Source organism: Oryzias latipes, chromosome 12 (genome assembly GCF_053564925.1).
Source record: "Oryzias latipes strain Hd-rR chromosome 12, Olatipes_Hd-rR_3.1".
NCBI classification, from domain to species: Eukaryota; Metazoa; Chordata; class Actinopteri; order Beloniformes; family Adrianichthyidae; genus Oryzias; species Oryzias latipes.
In genome coordinates, this window is record NC_136248.1 from 2148957 (window position 1) to 2175376 (window position 26420).

Sequence of the window (26420 nt, forward strand, 5' to 3'; positions counted from 1 at the left end):
AGTGTTTTGGTGGCGATCCGCAGATGAACACCAGCCTGCTGGGCCAAATCGGCATGCTGAACTCGGCTCCTCAGCTGCGTTGCATCAAGACGTACCAGGTTCCTCCGGTGCAGCCGGCCTCCCCAGGATCCCAAAACCACCTGAAGCTCGCCCGCCTCATCTGGACCTCCAACCGCAACGTCATCCTGATGGCTCATGATGGAAAGGAGCATCGCTTCATGGTCTAAGCCCTCCTGCAGTCGGCGCTGCTGTCATTGTGGACCGGTTTAGGGAGTTCTGTTCTGGGTCTGGAGGGAAGTTAGTGAAATGTGGTCTAGAAAGTCTCACTGGGGGATTTGTGGAACAGCAGCTCAGCTAGAATGGAACAAATCCAGTCCAGGTCCCAGTTTGGCTCGCTTAAACTTTATGTTCTACTGTAACCTTTGTGGAGAAGCGTGCTCTGTACATATTTATAGGCCGTGTGTTTACATTAGGATTTGTGCATATGTGAATCAGTGACATCATTCTTATTCCTATTTATTTGTTGCTTTTCATCAGAGTCCCAGTGCTCCTTCGCTTTGTGAGGCAGCTGTTGCTGCTGGTCAGGACAGAAGCGTGCTACCGCGACGCGCTCTCTGGTCTCTGAGCCTGCTTTTGGGAGACGAGCGGTGCAGAACACGCACATGTTCCATCACAAGAGGGAAGCGGCTGCAGCTATAAGAGGCGGCGGCGGCGGGCTTTGACCCATGCAAGGCCGCACGCAACACGCTTTCCTCGTTTCAAAGAGGCTTCAACCTGCCAGCACTCTGCTTTGACTGTTGTAGCACCTTCAAGGCTTTTCCTGGCTTCACACCGACCTGTGTGTGTGTTTGTGTGTGTGTGTATTGTGACTGTTAAACACACATTCTCACTTCAGGCTGTTCGCTCTAAAAGCATGGAAAGGTGCAGCGCCTCCATGCAGAGAAGGCCCTCTGAGGTCACAAAGCCACACTCCTTATTAGGATCATTTTATTCTTCCAAGTGGCTTTTGGGTCGAGATCATCATCATTCGTGTCGACATCTGCAGAAACGTTTGTCTGCTGAGCTTGATGGGGTTTTGGCTTTAAGCTCCAGTACCTCCTCTTAATAAATTGTCTGTGTCTCTCACTAGTTCTGAGTAACAGTCCATGTTCGCCGTCGCCGTCGCCGCCGCTGCTGCTGCCGCCGCCCTCCCTTGGCGTGTGTTGTGGCATCTGCCTGGATCCCACTCTCCTTGAACTTGTTTAAAATGCTTTTTTTTGTTTAACTCAAATGCAACCTGTTTTTCTAGAGACAATTTTCTTTCTTTTTTTAATAAAAAATGTAACTTTGGAAATAGAGGACGGCCAAAAGAATAAAGTACAAGATAGAAAAGCAGCAGCAGACGTCAGAATCTAAGGGGGAACATTTCCGTCTTGATGTTGTTGAAATATGAAAAACTGCTGCTTTGATTCCCCCCTAGACTGATTAACAATTAAATTTGATCCTTCTCAGAGTTTTATCCAGAGAAATGAAGTTAGAATATATACAAATATAAGACGTCTATCAATATTCTATGGACGGGGAGACCAGTCTGTTGGACAGAGTCCCTCTTGGTGTGTTGGAGGGGTTGGAAGCCTCCTTTTCTGCCCTCCCTCCACCTCCTGTCAGTTTCATTAGTGCTGTCAGAAAGCTTCTAACACCGTTACACACCTGTAAACCCGAGCGTGTCAAAGCTTTTCACAGGTTCTGCCTCCCCTCAGAGGGAGGGGGGGGGGGGGGGCGGCGTCTGGTCGGGGGGATATTTTCAAAAACACTCAAACATGCCAAGTCCAGCTCATCCTGACAGCTCTGAGATCTTAATCTTTCCTTTCCTCCGGCACTCTTAACAGTTTGAGAAAATATGTTTTTGGCAGCCTCTCAGGGGAGGACGGGTGAGAAAAATGGAAAAGGCGGGGAGGAAGAGCTGAAGAGTAAGTAACAAGTGAGGAGATCAGCTCGGCCAACCAGAAAAAGAGGATCTGTGGTGAAGGCAGAGAACCAAAGTGTTTTCCCTTAACCTTTGGTTCCTTTTGTTTTGTTTTTCTCCTTCCTGACACGCAGAGATGAGCCGCCATCGCCCCCCCCCCCCCCCCCCCCCCCCCCCATCTCTGCCCCCCATGGCTAATTCTGGTCATTGGGTTCAGATGCGTTTACAGGAAGTGGCGTGTTTAAAGTGACTGACGTCCTGCATGTAGATGAGCCTCCCTTCATGCTGCTGTGCATCATGTGAACGTGTGTGTTCTTCTTAAAGTGTGTTGCTGTTGACTTGGTGTCCAATAAAGGCATTCCTGTGTCAAATCTTAGTTTTTCGTCTGTAACACCCGGTTCATGCTGGTCAGTGCTGCACCGTCATATTGACACCAACCAGGTTTTACTACATTTTTACAAGGACTGGTGAAATACAGAGAAAAGGAGGAGTGGAGGATGAGTGGGTATTGGTTGGAGAAGCTGATTGATTTCTTTCTAGTTCTAATATCAGATTTTTATACCTTTAAAACTTTTTTTTATTGGATTAATTCAAACTCAACTTTTTAGTGTTTTCATAAATGATCTAAACCGCGTCTGCAGTACATGCAGTTGGTGAGCCAAGTGAATCGTCTCCTCAATGATTCTCTTTAACTGAAATAACAAAATGATTTCTGCAGTTCTAAAACTAGAACTTGTGACGGTTCTCTGCGGCTCTGAGCTACACAGTACAACTTTTCCCTCCGCACCTCTCAGATGGGGCCGGTTTAGCTCGTGCTGGTTTGCGGCACCTTCCGTCCGTGAGACCAGGGTTCGACTCCGGGCTGTTCCCTATTCCGTTCTCTGCTGCCCTGCCGGTCCCAAGCCCGGATAAATTGAGTGGGTTGCGTCAGGAAGGGCATCCGGCGTAAAACATTGCCAAGTTACAAAGGAGAGTGTTTCTCTGTGGCGACCCCTGATGGGAAAAGCCGAAAAAGAAAGAAGATTTCTGAGCGCCTCTCAGAAGCTGGAAGCATCCACAGAATCAGGCTGGAGCACAAAGTCAGCGCTAGATTTTTATGTAAAAAAAAACAAACCAACCAAAAACAAAGCTTTGATAGGACTTTATCATGGGAGTCTTCAAAAATCAAGTCAGCAAACAGTAACAAGCATTAGTAATGTGTTTATTAGCCTTTATGTGACATTCATGATCCATTCATAAGCAAACAAATGTAGCACTTAATCAGCTCCTTATAAATATATTTATTAGCAGAGTTAGCCTAACAGGTGTTGATTAGGTACTTATAAAAAATTAGCATTACCTGTTAATTGCTAATCTTTTTGCAGAAGGTCCTAAACAGTAAATTTTATTTATTCTCATCTATTCTTCAATCTGAAGTGTGACCATCATGCTTGTCTTCACGAGGCTTATGCGGAAATCCTTTGTAAATAATTGATAAACGCATTACTTGCCCATCATTTAAAGTTTGGACTGTTCCTTGCCAGTAACCTGACATTTGGGTGATGGAGACATGCTTCAAACAATTTGTCGTAGCCTGATAACTCATCCGAATCGCCTCAAAAGGCGACGCTGCCTTTGCAGAGCCGACTCACATCTATGACGTCAGCTGTGAAAGGATGGAGTGTTTTCACTGGCGTCACAAATCCAGTCGGAATCCCGATGTGTTGCCACGTTGGAGATATCCACACGTTGCCTTCATTTGAGCTTAGCCGTGTACAAATCCCCCAAAAGCCACGACAATTCTGTGGCGAATGGCAACAAAACTGAACGGAAACATGAACAGTTCTCTATATCGACCTGAACCTAAAGAAAAGGAGCGTTAATGAGTTTAATTGAATTAACTGATAGAGAAAATTCACATACGATGCAACCAGTTCTTCTGACCAGGGCTAGCACTTGTCCTGAGGTTGTAAATGAACTTCTCCTTCGCGAGTCAAAAGATCGATAGGTCTGTGAAAATGTATTTCTACTCCTGTGCAGTCAAACTAGATAAAGACGACACAGCTCATGTTCTGTTTAATCATCAGTACTAGTGTCAAGAGGATGACTACTAACCCTAATCTACTGAGTTGGAGAGAACAGAACTGGTAATGTCAATCATTTTTAGCATAAATAGTCTTTTCCAATTTTGCCAATTCTAATCAAAGTTATGATCAAAATGATTTTTATCGTTTTAATCAAAATTCGGTTGGAAATTTCACAGATGTCTTTTTTTTGCCAGTAAATTCCTGATTTCTAGTAAACGGTAGAACAGTTACAGAGTTTCTCTGTCTGACCTGCTGTTGCAGCCGAGTACTCGGCAAATATTGACTGTTCTGCTTCAAAGTTGAGTTCTGGACTCATCGTAACGTGTTTGTTTATGTTTTGGCAACGCCAACATGGCCGACCTCCGGGATGATGGCTTCACATAAAAACAACCAACAGGTGAGGAAATGAATTTGCATCCCAGCTGAAGGGAGAGCAGAGGGGGGGGGATTTTCCTCCTATCCGCAGACTGCATACTAACAAACTTTGGACTTTTGGAGAAGTTCTAGTCTTGGTTCGCTGCTTCGCACCAAAGCAATCTTTGAATCTGCATTTTGGGGTGTGTCAAAATTCGAGGGAGATTCCCTCAATGGCCGCAGCCTTACCTGGCATCGTTGGCCGGGACCTCCGTCCACCTGGTAGGCCGGATGTGAACGGCTGTGAGTTTGGACGAATCTAGCCTTTAGATAATTCCAGCCGTTATATCGGCGAAAGAGAGGATTCAACTATTAATCTTGAAGGTGTAATTATCTCCATCTCCGGGTCCTGCTTCACATTCCCCCATTGTTGTCAGAAAATCTCCGGGATCTGCCGCAAAGCATTGTGGGATATGGACAGCATAGAAGGATACACCAGACCGATCCTTGAAGTCGGGCTAAAGAAGGCCGCATTCAGTGGCCGCATCTGAAGGAGACGTTGACTTTGGACGGCGGCGCTGTGACGTAAGCGGCCTTCAAATGCAGGCCTCCGATTTGGAATCAGCCTTGGAGTTCATTTTTTTACTCCAAATTGGCAAAACAGAGACCTTTTTTTCAGAAGGCAGGACAGCAGAAGACTGAACTCAGTTCCCCAACTCTTCCACAGAAATGTGCCTGAATTTCCTGCTGGAAAAGGAGAAGAGCGATTTCTCCAGGAGAACCAAAGAGCTTCGCTTCTAGCTCGGGAACTGGACCGGGCTAAATGAAAATTTGAGCAGGAAAAAGGCAAAAAGGTCGTTTGATCCACAGTGAAAGTAGAATGAGGAAAGTTCTGAGGAGGCAGAAAAGTCAGCTGATGGGGAGTTGTTTTTAGAGGATGCCCGGTGGCCCATGTCCAAGACCCAGGAACCAAAGACCCCCATTGGAACCAGACAGAGACTCAGAGACTCTGGAGGTATTTAGGACTCCGGCAAGCTCCCAGGACCCAAAAAGAAGTGCATCTGGCAGAGAGCCGGTGTAGGTACCGTAACCGTTTGGTCTGGAACCTCCGTTCAGGGTCCTTTCGACTGAAGGTAACGTCACACTACGGTAACCCTACTGGGACAAACTATGTAGCGTGGAGATCTGCTCGGGCTCCACAAATGGTCATTTCACACTCCCTTTTGTAACCTAAAGTTATTTTCCCTCATAAATTGTGTCTGACAATATTCTTTGTAATTTTTATAAAGAGATTTTGCCACAATCCGCTTGTTATTTCAGTTTAAGTTCAGCTGTGGCTGAAAATGTTGTCAGCACGGCTCAGAAAGTGTCTGAGAAGAGAGAAGAAATCTACTAATGCTAATAAATGATGAATAATCACATTACTCGTGTGATTATTAAGGAATAATATTATAAAGCGCTGTCAAATACAAACAAAAAATGTTGAAACATTTTGATTAGAAAATTGAGAAGCCTCATGGGGTTAAAAAAAGAAAAACTATTAAACAAAAACAAGCAACATGAGAACCACTGTAGTATAAGTATACAATATAGATACCATTTTAACAGCCAGAGGGATTGTTTACATAAATGCCAAGAATTACACATATCAATCGTTTTGAGTGCTTTGATAGTAATTTTACATAAACATGTACACATTTTAATAATTGTGGATAATATGCAGTTTTATTAATACATTTACATTTATGTGCATAACATTTGGCCAGAAGAATTAATAAATGAATAATTGTTTAACATTGTTAGGACGTTTTCTGGTGTCCTGAAAAAACAAAGTGCAGTAACACATTTTACACATCTAGCAGCTTTTCCTTATAGTTTAGTCATTTATATTTCTTTCATTCTTTTTTGTTTTAGAGAATAATGATCAATGTTTAGGCGTAAAAATGTGCATAGAAAATATGGCAGGATTGGGGGTGGAAATCGATCCGTTTTCTTCTACCTACTCCTTTTTGAGCACTTTAATATTTGATGTTTGTTTGTTGTGTCTAAGTATTTTATTTGGTCTTTGCAAATCAAATGTAATCCAAATCTGTGGTGAACCCTCTTAGAGAACACCAGCAACTGCAGCTTTGAAGGACGGCGTGAGAGAATCAGGTGGATGTTTCTGACAAAGACATGAGTGAAGTCCAGGTCTCCACACAAACATTCAGACTTTTGCTTTTCCACAGTCCGTAGACCATCTTCCATCAAACCACCGCCTTCACTGTAGATCCTGATGGAGCTTCAGGCTCAGGAAGTGCCTGAAAACATGATGTTGGGACTTTGTTTTCATCAGACGACTGTAGTGGAACGAGTCGAAGAGGAGGAATGCTCACTCAAGATTAGAATCAGTCAGCCTGATGATAAGATGAGACTTTATTTATCACAAGAGGTGGAAATTCTTTTGTGACATTCAGTTCAGTCCAGCAGTGGAAAAGAACAGAAGAACATCTGCAACTTACACGACTGAAAATAAATTAAATCAAAATTACAATAAAATTACAAACCAAACAACCTTTGTGGGAACCAGAAACGATAGAAACAACAACTGGAATACACTGTGTGGGTTCCTAGAGTCACTGCAGCACCGTCTGATGGCTGTGGGGGGGGGGATGACCTGCGGGGCTCCTTCTTGCACTGTGGGGGTAACTGTCTCGTGCTGAAAGAGCTGGTCAGCACCTCTACAGTTTGGTGCAGGCGGTGGGAGGGTGTATCAAAGTTCATTCAATCAATCACACTTTATTTATAAAATAGCGTTTCTCATGCAGTTGCACAGCTCGAAACTTTAACATTAAAAACAGAAAACACACAATATTACAGCAAAAACCCACCCTTCATCCTTCACACTCCCCTCCGTCAAAACATATGACCCATGGCCCCCACGTACAAAGAATAACTATTTAACTGTAAAAAATAAATACATAAACAAGTTACGCTTGGCTCTGCTGTGAGGAAACAGTATTTGGGAATCTCTTCATGCTAGGAGCCAGCTTGGCCATGAGAACATCACCACAGTGCCCCCCCCCCCCCAGAGTGGGACAGCAAAGGGGTCCACTTCACAGCCGTGAGGCTGCAAAGTTAAACTCCAGCTGCCCCAGCAAGGGCAACAACTGCAGCAACAACCACTGACCAGGCCGGCATGCCCCGGAGGAAAAGATCCAGCGACAGAAGGTCACGGATCAGGCTTTGGGGCCAAGACGGACACATTCAGGAGGGGACCATTTCCTGTGACGTCATTTCCGGGTGAGCTATTCCCAGTGCTAGTCGTGTGTGACTGCTGTCCTCTTGTTTGGCATTAGCCTTACTACTATTGCTTACTCTAACGGTTATCTGGGTTAATATTCACATCTAGTACCTTTTATTAGCGAATTCACCACTGTTAAACCGCTTGCTGTTCACTTTTCTCATTTTGCTAAATAAACCACTTCTCTTTACCTAAACACCGCTAGCCTTACCTTAAAACCTGGCATGGCCACCACTCCTTCCGCCTCTCCTCCTTTCTCCTGCCCCATGTGCCATATGTTTAGTGATGATCCTGCCTCCTTTAGTGAAAATAGCGGTAGTTGTGTTAAGTGTAGTCTTGTGTTAGACTTGGAGGCCAGGCTGGAGCAGTTAGAAGCGCGGCTCCGCACAGTGGAAGCTAAGCCGGCTAGCCAGGTCGTTACTCGTAGCGCGGGCCGCGCTACCAGGGCTAACTTAGCTAGCACCCCAGCGCCCTCCCAACAGCCGGGAGACAGTCAGGGGTTTGTACCGGTTGGGAGGAAACATAGTGCTAAACGCAAAAACTTAGAGCACCCGAGACTCCACGTTAGTAATAGGTTCTCCCCCCTCGGCGACACACCCGCTGAACTCTCAACTCTGGTTATAGGCTCTTCTGAAGTTAGAAACGTGGAGCTCCCAGCGGCTACTGTCAGGTGTTATCCGGGGGCCAGAGTTGGTGACATCGAGGGGAACCTTAGGATGTTAGCTCAGAATAAGTCCAGGTTCCGTCAAGTCGTGATTCACGCAGGCGGTAATGATGCCCGACGGAGACAGTCAGAGGTGGTTAAGTTAAACGTAGCTTCGGTGTGTAAACTGGCTAAGACGATGTCCGACACTGTAATTTTCTCTGGTCCCCTGCCGAACTTAGTCAGTGATGAAATGTACAGCCGCTTTTCATCATTTAACCGCTGGCTTTCTAGATGGTGCCCAGAAAACGGCGTTGGTTTTGTGGATAACTGGAGCGCGTTTTGGGGGAAGCCCGGTCTCATGCGGAGAGACGGCGTCCATCCCACTCGGGACGGTGCCGCTCTTCTTTCTAGAAACATTTCTGCTAGCCTTAGTCTGTTAACCTGACAATCCAGAGACGAGACCCGGGCGCAGAGCAGCAGTGTAAAACGCTCCTCTGAGCCTCCCTTAGGGTTAGTGCCGGTGCAAAACCCATGCAGGGAAAGTCAAGCAGGTCCTAGCTTTAGCTTATGTGCTGAAAGACAAATGAAAGGAGCGCGTCATAGAAACCTTACAGTGACAGACAGCAGTTCTCACAAGCAGAATTATGATGTAATTAAATGCGGTTTATTAAACATTAGATCCATTTCCTCCAAGTCCCTCTTAGTCAATGAGTTAATTACTGATAACAATCTTAGTCTTCTAGCCTTAACAGAAACTTGGCTCCATCAGGATGACTATGTTAGATTGAATGAAGCAACCCCCCCCACTTATGCTAACTATCAGAAATCCAGGATTTCAGGTAAAGGAGGGGGTTTGGCAGTAATATCCCAGTCTAGCTTACTTCTCAGCCCTAAAGTTAAAAATGCTTATAATTCATTTGAAAGCATCATATTGTCTTTAAGTCACCCAAACAGGAAAACTCCAAAACCTGTTTTACTCATAATTATTTATCGCCCCCCCGGCCCATATTCAGAATTTTTAACTGAGTTTTCCGACTTCCTATCGACTATTGTCTTAGATTCTGATCAAACTATAATATTAGGGGATTTTAATATTCATGTTGATGACCCCAGTGACTGCCTAGGAAAGGCTTTTGCAGCTTTATTAGATGATGTTGGTTTCACCCAAAGTGTGAATGAACCCACTCACTGTCATAAGCACACCCTGGACCTTGTTCTAACCCATGGGATAGAGATCAGCCAGCTGAGTGTCCTTCCTCTTAACCCCATCATTTCTGATCACTTTCTGATTACCTTCCAGTTTACACTGGAACATCCTTCTGCCCCAGTGAATAAGAAACAGCTTAGAAGAACCTTAACTGACCGTTCTGTGTCTGAGTTTAAACACACAGTTCAGCCAGTACTTAGTGATATTCTGAGAAAATACTCTGAGACCAGCTCCCATAGTATCAGTCCTAGTATAAATGACCACTTTGTTAATGATGCCTTACAAGCCCTCAGGAGTACACTCCATGTTGTTGCCCCCTTGAAACCTAAGTTCGTCAGACAAAACCGAGTAGCACCGTGGTTTAACGCTGAAACTCGTTCTCTTAAACGAGAAACCCGTAAGTTGGAAAGAGAATGGCGCCGCTCCGGTTCAGAGCAGTCACTGGATATCTGGAAACATAGCCTATTAAATTATAAAAAAGCCCTGCGTAGAGCTAGAAGCCAGTACTATTCAACCTTAATATCAGAGAATGGAAACAATCCAAGATTTCTTTTTAGCACTATTGCTAAATTAACTCACAGTCAGAGCTCAGTAGAACCACATGTTCCTGTTTCTCTCAGCTCTGATGATTTTCTTACATTTTTCGATAGTAAAATCTCAAATATTAGACATAAGTTAAATCAAGTTATTCCTACTATCAGCCCAGAACAGGCTGAAGCGGTAGAAATGGAGGCATCCATAGAAACCTCTGTAACATTAGACTGCTTCACTGCTGTGGATCAAGTGTAAATAACATCAATTATTACGTCCTCCAAATCCTCAACGTGTCTGTTAGACCCAATTCCCACTAGACTTTTTAAAGAAACTTTTCCCCTAATTAATGATCCCATATTAACAATGATAAATGCCTCTCTGGAAACGGGTTACGTGCCACAGTCTTTTAAATATGCAGTTGTTAAACCTCTTCTGAAAAAGCCCAGTTTGGATCCTAGCATCTTGGCCAACTATAGACCGATATCAAACCTGCCCTTTATTTCTAAAATCCTAGAAAGAGTTGTAGTTAAGCAGCTTTACTGCCACCTACAGGACAACAGCCACTTTGAAGACTTTCAGTCGGGGTTTAGACCCCACCACAGTACGGAAACTGCTCTAGTTAGAGTCTCTAATGACTTGTTATTGGCCTCAGAAAAGGGACTAGTTTCTATTCTGGTCCTGTTGGACCTCAGTGCAGCCTTTGACACTATCGACCACGGTATTTTACTCCATAGATTAGAGCAGGACATAGGGATCAGAGGATCTGCTCTCCAGTGGTTTAAATCCTATCTGTCCGATAGGTATCAGTTCGTTAATGTAAATGGCCATTCCTCTCAGTGCACTCGAGTCAACTATGGAGTCCCACAGGGCTCAGTCTTGGGACCGATCCTGTTTACGCTTTATATGCTACCCCTAGGAAACATAATCAGGAAACACAGCATTAATTTTCATTGTTATGCCGACGATACGCAGTTGTATTTATCCATGAAGCCTGACCAGAATGACCAGATAGAGAAACTGAACGCCTGCATCAGTGACATCAAGACCTGGATGACAATTAATGACCTCCTCTTGAACCCAGAAAAAACTGAGGTCATTATACTTGGTCCTAAAAACCTCAGAGATGCTCTGTCTGCTCAGATAGTCTCCCTGGATGGCATAAGTATAGCCCCCAATTCCACAGTTAGAAACCTTGGGGTTTTACTTGACCAGGATTTATCATTTAAGGCTCACATATCTCAGGCGTGTAGAACTGCCTTTTTTCACCTGCGGAATATTGCTAAGATCAGAAATATACTTTCTAAGAGTGATGCTGAAAAACTCATCCATGCATTTGTTACGTGGAGGCTGGATTACTGTAACTCCTCGTTAGCAGCGTGTCCTAAGAGTTCCTTAAGAAGTCTCCAGCTTGTTCAGAACGCAGCAGCTAGATTGTTAGCAGGAACTAGCAGAAGAGATCACATCACTCCTGTGTTAGTTTCGCTCCATTGGCTCCCAGTTGATTCTAGAATCAAGTTCAAGATCCTCCTGTTAACCTATAAGGCCTTACATGGAATGGCCCCGTCCTATATTAAGGACCTCATAGTCCCTTACCATCCAATGAGAACACTTCGCTCGCAAAATGCAGGACTGCTTGTGGTTCCTAGAATTAGTAAAAGTATGGTTGGAGGTAGAGCGTTTAGTCACCACGCCCCTGTCTTATGGAATAAACTCCCAGCTCATATAAGAGAGGCCGACTCAGTTTCTACATTCAAAGCTAGACTGAAAACATTCCTCTTTGGACAGGCTTATTGTCAGACTAGTTAGTATTCAGAGATTATTCAACTTAATGTTAATTTGTTTAAATTAAACTTAATAATAACTATTTCTTTTAAAAGGCTGCTAGAAGTTGAAGCTGGGGTAACTATGGTGCACTGGGGTTCTGTCCTCTTTCCTGTTTTTACTTCTACCCTTCCTCTCCTCTATTCTTGATCATAATTTATCATTTAGTTCTCCATGCCTCTGTTTGGTGCAGTGCGATTCATGTATTGTCCCTCTTTCCCCTCCTGGGGAGTGGGAGTGCTTCCAGACTCCAGTTGGCTCATCCGTGCTCCTGTTCCTGACCGTTTACCTCGCCTCTGCTCCTGCTCCTACACCTGGCTGTGGATCCTGTCTCCGGCTCGACTCGCGCCTTTGACTGTCCCCACAACCACGGCTGGATGAAGCTCGTCTGCTGGACTTTTATATATGTAGTTGTAGATTTAGATAAGTTAATTCTTCTCTAAGATTTCTGGTAAATCGCCTGTCCGTCCTGGGGGAGGATCCCTCCTTCATGTGGACACCCCTGAGGTTTCTTCGTTTTTTCCGGAATCCGTTTTTTTTGGGAGTTTTTCCTTACCGCGAAGGGGGGTCTAAGGGCAGGGATGTCCAGTATAGCTTAGTCAGTTTGTTAGTTCATTTTAGTATTTTCCTATTGAACTCTTTGTATTCATGATCCTTTTGATTTCATGTTTTACTTCGAAGCCCATCGAGACGACTGTTGTTGTGATTTTGGGCTATACAAATAAAATTGAATTGAATTGAATTGAAAAGAAACACTGAGGCTAAAATTATGATAAGATCCTAAAAATAAAGACATAAGATGAATATAAAAACATAAAATTGAGAATAAAATGCATAAAATGAAAACAAATACATAAAATAGCCTATATTAAAATTACCAGAATAAATAAGCAGATAAGATCAACTAAAAGCCAGATTATAATGTCTTGAGCCTCGTCTTAACACCCTCTACAGTCTCTGCGGCCCTGAGGCTCTCCGGCAGGCTGTTCCACAGGCGAGGACCGTGATGGGATGTTCAGCCTCATCCTGTTTCCCCTGAACTGATGCCCCCTGTACTGCCCCTGCCCAGCACACAACTCCAGGAAGGACCACTGAGGCCCCCACAGTGTCATAGAAAGTCTTGAGCAGCTGTCTGCTCCAATAGACCTGAGTCTTTCCGGTTCCAGGTTATAGCACGGACTCGTGGGGCTGACGCCGGCTATACAACTGTCTTCAAATGACTTAAAAAGTTGATTTTCTCCAAAAAAGAGAGCTGACCATGGCCCCGAAGAAAAGCCAGGACTACGAAGACCTTAAAAAAATTCTTGATGATATCAAAGCTACGTTGTATCCATTTATGGATCAAGTGTCCACTAAGCTAGCTCCACTGATTGAACTGATGGAAGAGTTCCGAAGATTTCAGGCTCAAAACGACCAACGAGAAAACCGGGTCGACAGTCTGGAGAAAAGACTGGACGATGTGGAACAACAAGTAAGGATGAATAATGTCATTCTCACTGGAGTACCGATCAAACCACGGGCAAAGCTAAATGCTTGCTAAAGCTATAGTAGCTATAGCATAGCTAGCAGTGCTGAAACGGAGAGCGGTGGAGAGACTCTGGAACACCAAGTGGAATCATTTCTCACATCTAAAGGGATTTCCCTGGATCTCAACACCATCGAGACCTGCCACCCGCTCCCCAGGAGAAAGGAGACGGATAAACCAGCGATCCTCATCAGGTTTGTGAATCAAAAACACAAACTAGCTCTGATGAATCAACGTAAAAATCTGAAAGGATCTGCTGCTTATCTGAATGACCATCTGACCAGAAAGAATGCTGAAATCTCCAAACAGGAAGCGTAAGCAGATTGAGAACACTTGGGTTAAAGGCTGCAGGATTCACGTCAAACCGCTCGGTCCACCGGACCGGTCCAAGGTTCTGGTCGTGGACACCATGAAGGACTTTGAGAAGTGTTTGATCACGGTCGTCTGAAACAACATGGATTAATAAACCAAAGAGCCAAATAATTTCAAGAAATATGACGCCTAGATTCATCATTTTCTCCAAAAGTCTGAAATGACCCTGATTTCAGCAAAGCTCTGACATGCAGACAAGTTGACCTCAACTTACACCGCAGGTTATATCAGCTGAAGAAGGATATGGACCTGGATCTAATGTCAGCAGACAGAACATCGAAGAGAACTATAAACTCTGTTTAAACCCAGACAGCTGTTGATCAGCAGAAGAAGCAATACCAACCTTGGTCATTCGAAAGATTATGGACCCTTTTTTTTATTTTACTTCACAGCATTACTTTATTATAAAAAAAATACATAAAAAATAATAAAACAAATGATTAGTCAATTATTGAAAATGGTTACATTGATTGACTTTTAATTATATTATTTCACTTGCTCCAAAAATGGATAAATTGATTCATGATTTTTTCCTAATGTAACATAATCTGCACACATTTTGGATAACTGATCTGCATGTGCCATGTTGATTTCTAAAAGTTATTTTTTACATAATAATTAAGTAATTCATATTTGTCATGTGCTTTATTGATATTTCAGAATTCAATTCTGTCTGATAAAAGTTACGAACCGGATATTGATAAATCATGTAATAAAATGGTTACAGTAGAACAGGGGTGGGATTATATGGGTTCGCTTCCTTCCACTCCCTTTCAAGCAATATTTATCAATATGCATAATTATCCTAAGTTTGATTCGTCATTGTATGAATGTATAACTGATGATTGTATTGTTTTTTTTGTGTATTATTCTTATTTGATTGCTTGAAATAAACCATTTCAAATCAAATCAAATCAAGTCTCCTCAGGAGCTGAAGGCGACTCTGGCCCGTCCTGTAAAGAGCATCAGTCCAGTTTGTTGTTTAGGTGAACATGCAGGTATTTAAACGTGTCCACAACCTCAATGTCCTGATGGCCTGGATGTTCACCGGTGAATGTGACGGTGAGGACCTCCTGAAGTCCAGAACAAATAACAAATCCCATTTGTGTTTACACTTGTTTGGAGCTGTTGATTCAAACCAGTAATCTAAAAAAAAGAAGTTGGTGGAATCCTGAGGATGTGACGTCTCACTGTTTGAGGAATCCCTCAGCAGCCAAAGGCTCCTTCAGATGAGGCCCATGGCTGCATGGTGAGGGTTTCAGAGCCTCCAAGAGGGGCAATTAACAAAAGAGTCAAATAAAGTTCTGTGTCACGTTCCTCTTTCTCCTCCCTTCCACAGACTCTCCTTCCTCCTTCTCTGTTTCTGTCGTTAATAACTCCTCATGCTCCAAACTGATCAGCGTATTGATCGGGAGTGTGATCTGCAGCTGAATCCATTTTTCTCATCATCTCATTTTGAAGGCGTTTGATCACTAACCTCAGAAGGAGTTTGATCTGCGACGAGAAAAGAACCAGCAACCCGTGTGTCTGCTCACAAAGACATCACCCTGAAGTGACCAGGTCAGGTTCCTCACGTCAGAGATTAGGGAGTTCGTTTATGATCCAGTATTCTGTGTTAAATGTCAAACAGTGTTCACTTGCACATTTCCCTCTTTAATTCTTTGTGAACTTCTTCTTAGTCGTTAGTTAAAGCGTAAAAAGCAGCAGGAGCTCATGTTTCTCTGGGCTCAGATTTTCTCATTGATCCGCCTCTGGCAGCCAACCAAACTCTGCTCTTCATCTCCGTCTTCCTCCCATCCAGACTTCACTTTGGCTGTTTCTGTTCCACCAACAGTTATTGCATAAAACATAAAGAACATTTAACATTTTTGTAATCTCAATATGTATGAGCTGCAGAGGCTGTTTTTGATGCGTGTTTACATCAGCCCCTTTAAACTAATTAGCTGTAAATGGGAATGTTTGGGGGAATTATTCATGCTGTTGGAGCCTGTGCCTTTATCCATTATTGATGTTCCTCAAAGTTCTTGTGGTTGAGCTGCAAGTTTTTCCTCTCAAGATAAAAAGATTATGAAAAGATCTGTGGATGTTTGTGATCAATACGATCTCACAGCTGGACTGGAAGCTTTTTGATGAGAGGAAGAGGAAAAATCTGCTTCTGCAAATGTTTTAGGAGGTACCTGGCATTCAGACGTTTCTGCTGCCTCTGAGGTGCTTTTTGGTTTTTAAAGACACGTTTCATCTAAAGGCTATTTGTAATGCTTTTTGTTACCAACTGGTTTACTTTCTGATACCATTAATCGGGTTAAGGTCACATGTATTCATTCAAAGACCTTTTGTTTTAGACTAATTTGTTAAACATCGATAAAGTTAAAGAAAACCCAATGTGTTACAGCAAACATCCTGCTTTAATGTTGTTTTCAATTTTGAGCCATTTCTGATAATTAAAGAGCTTCATGCCAGACAGCAGTGGATGCAGTTTGTTTTTGGCAGCCTGGCTGTGCGGGTCTGATTTGTTTAGTCTCCTGGAGGGGAGCTTCATCAACAGAACAGAACAAATTCATCTCTTGTCTTTGAACACTGGTCTCCGGCGTTCGACCGGTCTCCGGTCGAACGCCAACTTCAGCGAGGCTGAAGTTGGCGTTCGATTTTTGGTCTTTGCTTCCAAATTCCCTTAACTTTTGAGGGTAGAGTTTATCTTCATCCTCTGTAAAATGTTTGCAGCTGCTTTAAACATTCTACACTAGATTTCACGTAAGAACAATTCACGTAGGATCTAGATTTCCCCCAAACTGTCAATGTAGAAGCTACAAAATCAGACGCCAACTTCAGCCTCGTCCGACTTTTAAGGTGGGATGGATAAATACACAAAAGGTCACTAAAACTGTTATTTTCTAAGTATAATAATAAACGTGAATCCACTGTTTGAACAACTTTACTAGCAGCATGTTCGGAACATTAGACAGCTGGTTGCCGAGCATTCTGCATTATTATTATGGTCTGTGGGAACTACTCTAACAATAAATGATCATTTGGAGTAAAGACTCCTGGTTTTTGACTGTTAACTGCAGCTTTCTTTTATTTTGAAACCGAAGGCTCTTCTTCTGTTTCCTCTGGATCTTTTCTGCCGAAAGAAACGTTCTTTCAGACGGTCGTTGCAGCTGCTTTAAAAACGTGGTGGAAGGATTTTCCACATGTGACCGAGTGACTTGATATGAGTCAAGAATGAGTCGCATGTGGTGGAGAGAATCCCGTAGTTTTCCAAAATAAAACGTCCTTCAGAATCAGATTACAAAAAAAACAGAAAAAAATGTAGGTTGTGTTTCATGTCTCTGTGGCCCGGTACCAACTGCTCTACAGACCGGTACCAGTCTGCGGCCCGTGGGACAGGAACCACTTTAAGCTCTTTTAAGCTTTATATTTATGATAACAATGTGTAAGAGGGTTTTTGTGACTCGAGCAAAACTACGGTCACTGAGTTCTCACGACGTTCATCGTTGAAACAAAACAAGTTTTCTCTCAGAAAGGATTCTTCACAGCAGCCGTCCTGATCATTTTCACGACCACTGAGAAGAAAGGAAAAGCTTCGCAGCAAACAGCAGCTTTGCATTTTCCTTCAGAAAGCAAATGTCCTGCAGGAGGACTCTGCAAGGTCTACAAAGCAGGAATAGTTTCATTCTGTTGACCAGTTCATGATTCTGTCTCTCCCCTCATAGATGATCCTGCACTTGAAGGCAAGAGACGGTCTAAGTTAAGGCCGTGTCACACAGCCACTGTGTACATTTTGTACATCATCCACGTATGAAATTTTGGTCTTTAATGATCCATGCATGATAATGTTTCTTGCATTTGTCGTGTCGAGGGTCTCAGCCGACAGGTCTTTACGTGAATTCAGTTTTGAGCTGATTGGAGTTTTTGGTGGGTTAAGAATTACGCTTTTTTGTAGTTTATATGCAATTATTACTTAAATCTTGTGCAATTGTGTGTGATTTTTGTGAGATGCAAACACAGATTTGTGGCTTTCCACAACTGCTTCACGTATGCCTAATGGACTTTTCAGAAGTATAACTTTTATATCACGTGTACGGCGCACCTAAAAACGATGTAATTGACGCAGGAATCACTAATGAATTGCATGTAAACAGCGCAACAATCACACACGGTTAATGTTCTACGTTGCTTTACGTGTTCTTTGCGTGGTTTATTCGTACTTCTGTGGCTTTAACGTGGTTCATTCTTTGAAAATTTCACAAAAAGATCAAAACTTTTCTCACTTTTTCCATATTTATTCACGTATGACCAGGTTTTTATCCATGCAATATGCGCCAAATGTATGTAGTGGCTGTGTGACACGGCCTTTATGTATGAAGGAGATCTGCAAAAGGTCTTTCTGTACAATATTTGGTACATTTAAATGTGTTAAAATCTTAATTTGGGAAATACCACGGCATCCATCAGGCTGATCTTCGTCTCTAAGCTTTTTGATGCTCTTTGAGTTTTCCCGGTCGCAGCTCCTTGATGTTGGCGGCCGTACGTTTCCACAGCGGCGCCTTGAACTCTCCGAGTTTCCTCTAAAGTTCCTCCTAATCCTGAGAAAGCACCGAGCATGCTTAAACGAGGAACAAAGTCGTCCAGCGTCGACGTTTAAAGAGAAGCAAAAAGACAAGTCAATGTTAAGTGCAGAGCGAAGAGGAGATCAAAGGCGGCGCCGTGTGTGCATTTAGCTCCAACAAGGCAAAGTTTGTTGATAAAGTTAGGAGGTGCAGAGAGGAGAGAGGGGGAGTTTGGAGGAGCTCAGGGTTCGATTAGTTAAGAGCAGAGAGGCTGTGATTCTGCTCAGCAGGAGAGAGAGAGTATCGACGTGGAGCCAGAGAACCTCGTCTCCTCCCTCAGGTAGGCATTAAAACTGGGCTGAGAGATGGAGGGAAGAAGAAATGGAGGGAAAGAACCCCCAAGAGCCCGGCTGGAGTTTTGATTCACTTGGGTTTCTCACATCAGCCTGACGGGGAGCGGCGGGGGAGCCGGTGTTTTTAAATCCACAATGCTGTCAAAAATTAATCACCGCTTTACTTTTGGATGATCAATTCAGCGTGGAGCGGCGCCGCGGCTTACAGGCGGCTCTGGGTTACCCGCAGAGGTGTGGACCGGGGCTTACTGGGATTGATGTGCGTTTGGTCTGAAATGTGAGGAAGCTGGAGACAAACTAATACACTTTCAGAAGCTCAACCTGCAGAAAGAGAACGACAGGGGATCCTAAAGTCTGTGTTTCTGCTTGCGTGTCCCATGATGCACTTGGCAACACTCTGCATTCTGTTCCTAATTGGCATAGCAGCGATGTGCTTCGGTTAGGGGGCAGCAGACGATCTGTGAATAGTTGCGAGTCGCAGCTGTCATGTTCGGGACGTCACGCCGGACCACAGCGGCTCCCGGGCCTCTGAGCGGCTCCCGTCCAGCACGGGACCCTGGAACTGTGTCTCTGTGCTCGTAATTGTAGAACAAACTCATAATTGACTGTTCAGCCTCCACACGTGTCCCGTTCCTCTGGGAATGTTTCTTTGACCTCTGCTCCTGCAGGAGATGGTGCAGCGTCTGTGTGCAGAGGGAGGGGAGGACCACTTCCTGAAAACATCCCATCTGTCCAGTTTAAGACACACAAACACTCCCTCATGAGGACCCCTTATTGACCGGACCGCTCACTCTTACCGTGAAACAGACAAAGACGTTGGAAAGACTCACAAACCACAAATCCGCTGCTGACAGCCTGAAAACTTCTGACCACAGACGTTTCAAAATAAAGACGCTTCACCTTCATTAGAGGGATTTCTATATTTGCTACTCATTCCATTTTCTTCTAACAGGAAAATTCAGCCATTTTGTGTGATTTGCACTTTATAAGACTATGTCTTTATAAGCAGCTTAATACCACATTATTAATGCTTGGTCATGTATTCTTTATTAAGAACTGAATTCTAAGGCATCACCAAATTTTACTTTGAATGTTTGCCATTAACAACTAAATATAATGTGGTTGTTTTAATTTAATGGAAACAATACGGACAAAAACAATAAAAAATAGAAAAAATCTCAATATTATGTATCATAACAATAGTACAAACTCAACTAAAACAATTAACATCCTGATTCTAAGTATTTCAAACAGGAATAGAAAATAAAATATACAGATTTTTTTTACAGTTTGTGAGAATTTACTTTACGTAGTTACGGATAAAACTAGCAAGAAAACTGGAAAAAGATAAACAATAAATGCATAAATAACAGAATTATTTTATTTCATGTATATATCGAACCTTTCACCACCATTTAAGGAGGCCCAAAGTTCTGTTCACCACGTCAAATCAACGAATAATCCAATGACAAAACATAAAAAACAAAACATAACAAAGGATCAAATTAATTCATCATAAGCAAAAGCCAAGTTAAAGGTCAGCTAGGCAGATACTACGGCACGGTAAAATCAAATTTACAACAATCCCCAAAAAGTTGTAAGCACAGTTTTCCTGTTTTTCTATTGTGTAGTGAATTTAAATGTTGGATTAAAGCCTCCCTCTCCAGGAGGGATAGCAGTCTACCAGCACAGTGCCGTTATCCTCCTGCATCGTTTCCCAGAGCTGCCGGCAGCTTCAGCGGCAGAGCCGTCAACTTCTAATCCAACTGTAATCCTGAGAAAAACGAAGTCATCTGGTGTCGACGTTTAAAGGGATATGCAATGGAAAGTCGATGTTAAGTGCTGAGTGAAGAGGAGATCAAAAACAGGACAACTGGTGTGTTTAGCTTTGACAAGCTTGGAGCTGTAATGAGAAAGAATGGAGGGTGAAAGCCCAAGTTTAGCCTGCAGCGGCGGGGAGAGAGACTCGGAGACTGGATGAGAGTCTTTAACACACTACTCTTTAGTAACGTGGTGATGTTAAGTCATCTAATCTACAGTACTGCAAACAGAGCTGAATGTGAAACCAGCAAAGGAAAAACTTTTATTACGATCATCTTCTGATCTATTTTCAAAGCTTCCCCAGTGATCTTTTAATTATGATTATGCCAAAATAAAAGACCTGTGTCATTTTCTACAACAGTTTTCCCCAACGCCTGATTTCGAGTCGCAGACACCAACTTGGATTATTTCCATTTAGTTTATTTTCTGATGCTGAAGGATCTTTTATTTTGGTAAACCACCGGATTGTGTTCCCCACATCCTTCTGTCTTAAGGCGTCACGTGACGTTAAGCAGCTGCTCGGACCGCTGAGTTTGCAGCCTAAAGCTAAAAAGCAAAAGAAAAAAACAAACAAAACAACATATTTGGAAAGTTTCTTTGGAGAGAAAAGATTCAGAAGAACTGAATAAAAGTCTTTGACTTGACAGAAACACAAAGCTACTGTTTCCAGACAAAACCAGGAGTTTTCCTCCACATACAGATTTGTGTACAGAGGATTAAGCATCTGTTAAGAAACTTTAGGACAGAAAATGTTTCTAGAAATAAATACACTTGTGTAAAAACAAAATATGAAACATCGTTTTGGTCTGAAAGATGATCTGAGCCTGGGTTGACCCTCTGCGTGTTCTATAAAAAAAAAGAAGTAATGTTGCTTCTATTGAATATCTACAAATCACAAACTACTTTTTCAAATGAACAATTTTCTTTCACCGAATCCTCGTTTTCTGCCAAACAAATCTACTAATGTTTGCAGACATTTTCTTGTATTTGCATTTCAACGTGAAAAATAGGTTTGACAGAAACTGGAGGTTAAAAATAGTAAATACCAACTTTGGCCCCGTTCAGACCGGTCCATGAAAGTACTGTCTGGGCAGCGGCGCTCGCTCGCTCGCTCGCTCAATCCCCGCTTGCTCACTATGCTGAGCTGCCGCAGAATTTCCTGGTTACTGTTGGGCGAAGGCGGGGTCCACCCTGGACAGGTCGCCAGCCTGTCACAGAGCCCATGGAGCTGGAGAACGCCGCCACCCAACAGTAAGTTTGACAGCTTCCGACAACCACGCGGCCCCAGCGAGTTAAGAAAATGGATGAAGCATCCGGACAAAAATCCTCTCATCGCGTGGCCATATTGGATTTTTTCTATCCTTTGATCGAGTCGCTGAAAATGTCACTTGCCCAAAGCTGAGTCCCTGATCGCAGCGCCCAATCCCCAATTTGTGCCACAGGATCTCAGATTGTGTCTTTACATTGACTTGACATTGGATCTCGATGCCCAGACATGCGAGTCGCGTCCAGTGTGGTCTGTCATCACGTTTCCTTTTCTGTGCATCATTACTCTAAACTGCTTATCATCCTTCTGTCTGTTTCTCTGCCTCACCTGTACAGATCCACCTCCCACTCCTCTGTGTCTAAACTGTCATACATGACCTCATATGGCCTTTGTTTGGTCTTCACCACAGCCGTCTTTTGCTGCATCTTCCTGTATTTCTACCTGCTGTCTTCTGTCCTCTGAGGCCACTTCCTCCCTTTTCCTCTTGAACTTTTTCATTCCCCCACCGGGTCTCCTATTTGAAGTTTCCCTGTATTCTCTGTGATTGTGCCTCATAATCACAAGACATGCCCCTTAGAATTCTGTTTAAGTTCATTGAATGAAAAAATATGTTGTAGCCTCATGACTTACTCAACAGAAATCTCAAAGACATACAAAGAAAAAACCCAGATTTATTCCAAACCCAGAATTGATTGATTGATTGTTGAATGCTAGCTGGTCCAGCTTGATTGACTGCAGGTAAACATACCCAGCATCCTCCTGGACTCTCTGCAGTGAAGGTGACCTGCTCCTTTGCAGGCTGCAGTGGTCTACCTCCTGCATGAAGCTCCAACTAACAACTTTGTTTGGTGCTGTGTCAAAGTTTCTGCTCCTCTCTGATAAATGTTTCACCACCAAACAAACATTCATTGGAGCCTTTATAAGATTCATGCAGCGGTAAATAAGATAGCATGGTGTCCTGAAGGCAGATGGAGGTGGAATCCTCAGCAGACTGAAGCTGAAGAACCCAGCTCTGGCATTTCCATCGCTGCCTGCTGATCCTCTCACCAAGACCACAAGAGCATCGGTTACTTTGCCTCCTGGAAACAAGTGCATGTTGGAGAAATCTCCCCTTTTTGAGGCAGCAAAAAGCCCCCATCTCCTTATATTTATGTTGAGTTTGGAAAATGAGATCAATATGGACTCATGTTTGATGTCCTGCAGGCATACGATTCTGCACTTAACTGCTGTGATATGTACACCGCAGGGCACAAGCATTGATCATGTTTCCAAACTAAGAGCTCCTTGATAATAAATATTTGATATCTGAGCGCATCAATAAGTTAGTCACTAACAACGCATGAATTGCTGTGAACTCATCCTGGACACAGATGATTTCTGCGAGGTTATCGACGGACTGTTTATGAGCAGCTGATGAGGAGATGAATTGGCTTTGTGGTGCAGCATCCGCTCTGTGCATCAGAGCTGCTGCTCATAATTACATCTCAGTTGATTGACAAGCAGCCGTCTCAGCCTGTGGCGCACAAAACTGGACATATTTGGAGGAATAAACAAAGAATTAAGAAGGCACAGCTTCTGAGTCCAGCTTTGAGCGGATGGCGTGACACCTCAAGCGAGCCCGCGGTTAACGAATGCGTCTAACCTTCAGTTTGGCGAATAACGTGTCTACTGGGCTAGTTTTCAATTCATAGTTGCAAAAGGAAAATTAATCAAATTAAAACATGTTGATGGAGGGTAATTTAATGGGTTTTTTTAAGCGTATCCCTTGACTTTTTTTTAAAAACTGGAACTAAGACTGAAATGTGTCAAATGTTGAGAATTGTAGAAAAAATGTAAAAAAAACAAACTCAGTTTACGAATACAAGATAAATATTTTACAACTTCTTTTTCAAATAGTTATTAAAAAAAAACACAAGAAGTATTATCTCTTCTTAGACCATATTTTTAGGGCCACGTCTATTTTTAAATTGAGGCGAGCAGCTGTTAAAGCGAGGACTGTCCCAGATGAAAGAGTTGTGTTTTTAAGGTTGTGTTGTGTTCTTTACTGTATTTTGTTGCATCTCTGCCAGTACAGCAGATGTTTGTAATGTTTTCAACAAGAGTTTCATCCTATATAAGAGTGCTATAAATGGAGGAAACTGTCGTGGCAAGCTAGGCGAGGCAGACGCTGGAACCCGGAAGGAAAACACAGGTGAGTGATGAGGTGAGTAATAAAGTTTATTTTTGTCCGGCGAGGCTTGGAGTCGTGGAGTAGCAGGAAGCTGGATAATGGCTCGTGGCGTGACTGGAGGAATCCGTGAGGCGCTTCTGCTCAGGAAGTCAGGAGACTCAGGTGACCACTTGTGGGTAGAATGTCCTGATGACAAGGCAAAGATGAAGTTAGGTGAGAGCATAGATACATGAGCAAGAATGAACTAGGCGACCAGACTAAGCACCATCAGGGACAACTAACTGGCGATGAATACTGGATCTGGATCTCCTTAAGAAGGTCTGGAGGTCTGATGGTTGAGTGGACACAGCTGGGATGAGTCAGGAGCAGAGCAGAGAGGGGAGGGGGAGGAGAGCTGCTAGAGGCACCATGACAGAAACAGCATCACAGAGTGACTGAGACTCTGAAGAAACTGATGGAGGGTTCTGGTTCTCTCCCGGGTCCAGTTCTGATTGTCCAAAGAACGATATTTCACAGGATGAAATGGAAGTCTAGATTGTAATTTATAGCCCATAACCTCAGAACTAACAGTTTATGATGTTTTCCAACTTTCATACTGCAAAACCCGGTTGGTTCTTTTTTGTTGTTGTTTCTATTTTCTAAGTTACAGATTTTTGCCTCATAAATGAAAGACTTCAATCTCGTAAATTCTCAAATTATAAATTAGAAAATTCTAACTTTGTTACTGTAAAATATTGACTCTTTTACTCATAATTCTAGGCTTTCATTCTAGTCGATATTTTTCCTCATAATTTCACCACTTTACTCTTGTACATTTGTTTTAGTTTTTTGGTGTCCCTGATATTCCATATTCGTAAATTTCCACTTGGAAATCAATCAGGTTTTTGGGGATTTTATAGAAGACGCCACGCTACACAGTTCAGATTCGCTTACCTGAAAGAGAACTTGTTTATGTTGGAGCATATGTTGCTCTGACAATGAAGTTTTTTATCATTTCAAAGAAACAATGATTTCATAATGTAACCCACATTATCATTTTTCCATCTTGTACTCTGAAGCCTCTGATGAAGTTTCTAAAATATTTCTCCTCATGTTTAGGCCATTTCTTTCCAAAATCCCTTCTGAGTTCTCCGTAGGACCACTCGCGACTTGTCCACTATTTATCTCCAAACTACTGCACACCAAACTGTTGATTGACTTTTGCAAAGAAAAAAGTAAAAAAAAAAATACTCATAAAATATTGTTAAAGAGACCTGTCAAAAACTGATGGAAAATGTTACAAAGGGAGTGAACTGTGTTTTTTCATCCACAATTGGTGAAATTCAATTCTTTGATTCCATCCTATCCGAAACACTCCCATCAGTTTTTCATTTCAACCAAGAGGAAGAAACACGGAGCCCTTCTGCTGCAGCAGACACTTTGTAAAGAAGCGACGCTGTTACCTGACAACATGGTCTCCAGACCAGATTCCTCAGGTGCATTAAGGCTGGAACCAGAGCAGGATGTGACTGGCAACAGCATTGGCTGGTTAAGGCTGGAGATTGCAGAGCGAACGGATCAATACGCTTGGAGCCGGACAGAGCTGGAAACTTGAAGACAGAATGATGAAGGAAAGGCTGAAGAAATTCTATCATTCTATACCTTCCTACTTCTGTCTTTTCTTCAATCTTCTGTTGTTGTAAAAATAATGTTGGAGTCCACAATCAGAAACTGAAACTGAGAAGGGTCAGACAGATTACTCAGAGTAAGAAAAAAACAATCTTTTCCTTTCACACGAACACAAAAGATTGTTTAAGTATTTGAAAATCAAAATCAAATGTATATATACATATTTGTTCCTGCAGGAATAATAAGATGGCCAAAGGAAGAGATACAGACCACGGATGTTAAAACATGAAAGCTCCTCACCATGCATGGAGGGTTCCATCCCAAATCCAACACCCTGAGACTGTATGCTAGCTGCAAGGAAGGAGGCCGAGGACTAGTGAGTGTAGGATCCAGGATGAAACATCCAAGATGCATGAGTACATCAAGCTCAAGGCCCCAACTGACAGTGTGTTCAGTGAATGTCTCAAGCAATGGAAAGCAGAAGGATACAGTGCTGGAGGACAGATCCTCATAGGAGGACAAACCCCTGCATGGGATGTACCACCGGACCATAACTGAAGTGGCTGATATCAAGAAGTCCTACCAATGGCTAGAAAGGGCTGGCCTACAGGACAGCACTGAAGCGCTCATCCTGGCAGCTCAGGAACAAGCCCTGAGCACCAGAGCCATAGAGGCTCAGATCTACCACACCAGACAAGACCCAAGGTGTAGATCTACCACACCAGACAAGACCCACGGTGTAGATCTACCACACCAGACAAGACCCAAGGTGTAGATCTACCACACCAGACAAGACCCACGGTGTAGATCTACCACACCAGACAAGACCCACGGTGTAGATCTACCACACCAGACAAGACCCACGGTGTAGATCTACCACACCAGAGAAGACCCACGG

The 26420-nt window shown here is 43.1% G+C and overlaps 1 protein-coding gene across 5 annotated transcripts in view; it reads left to right on the forward strand.

The window, feature by feature from the left end:
- wdr7 (WD repeat domain 7) overlaps positions 1-2316 on the forward strand; it is a 104008-nt gene extending 101692 nt beyond the window's left edge. For all 5 annotated transcript variants that reach the window (XM_023961066.2, XM_023961069.2, XM_023961068.2 and 2 more), the window contains one exon: positions 24-2316. In XM_023961066.2, coding sequence (XP_023816834.1) covers positions 24-227 — 204 coding nt within the window. In that variant the 3' untranslated portion in view covers positions 228-2316. The remainder of the gene's footprint in view (positions 1-23) is intronic.
- The last annotated feature ends 24104 nt before the right edge of the window (positions 2317-26420 follow it).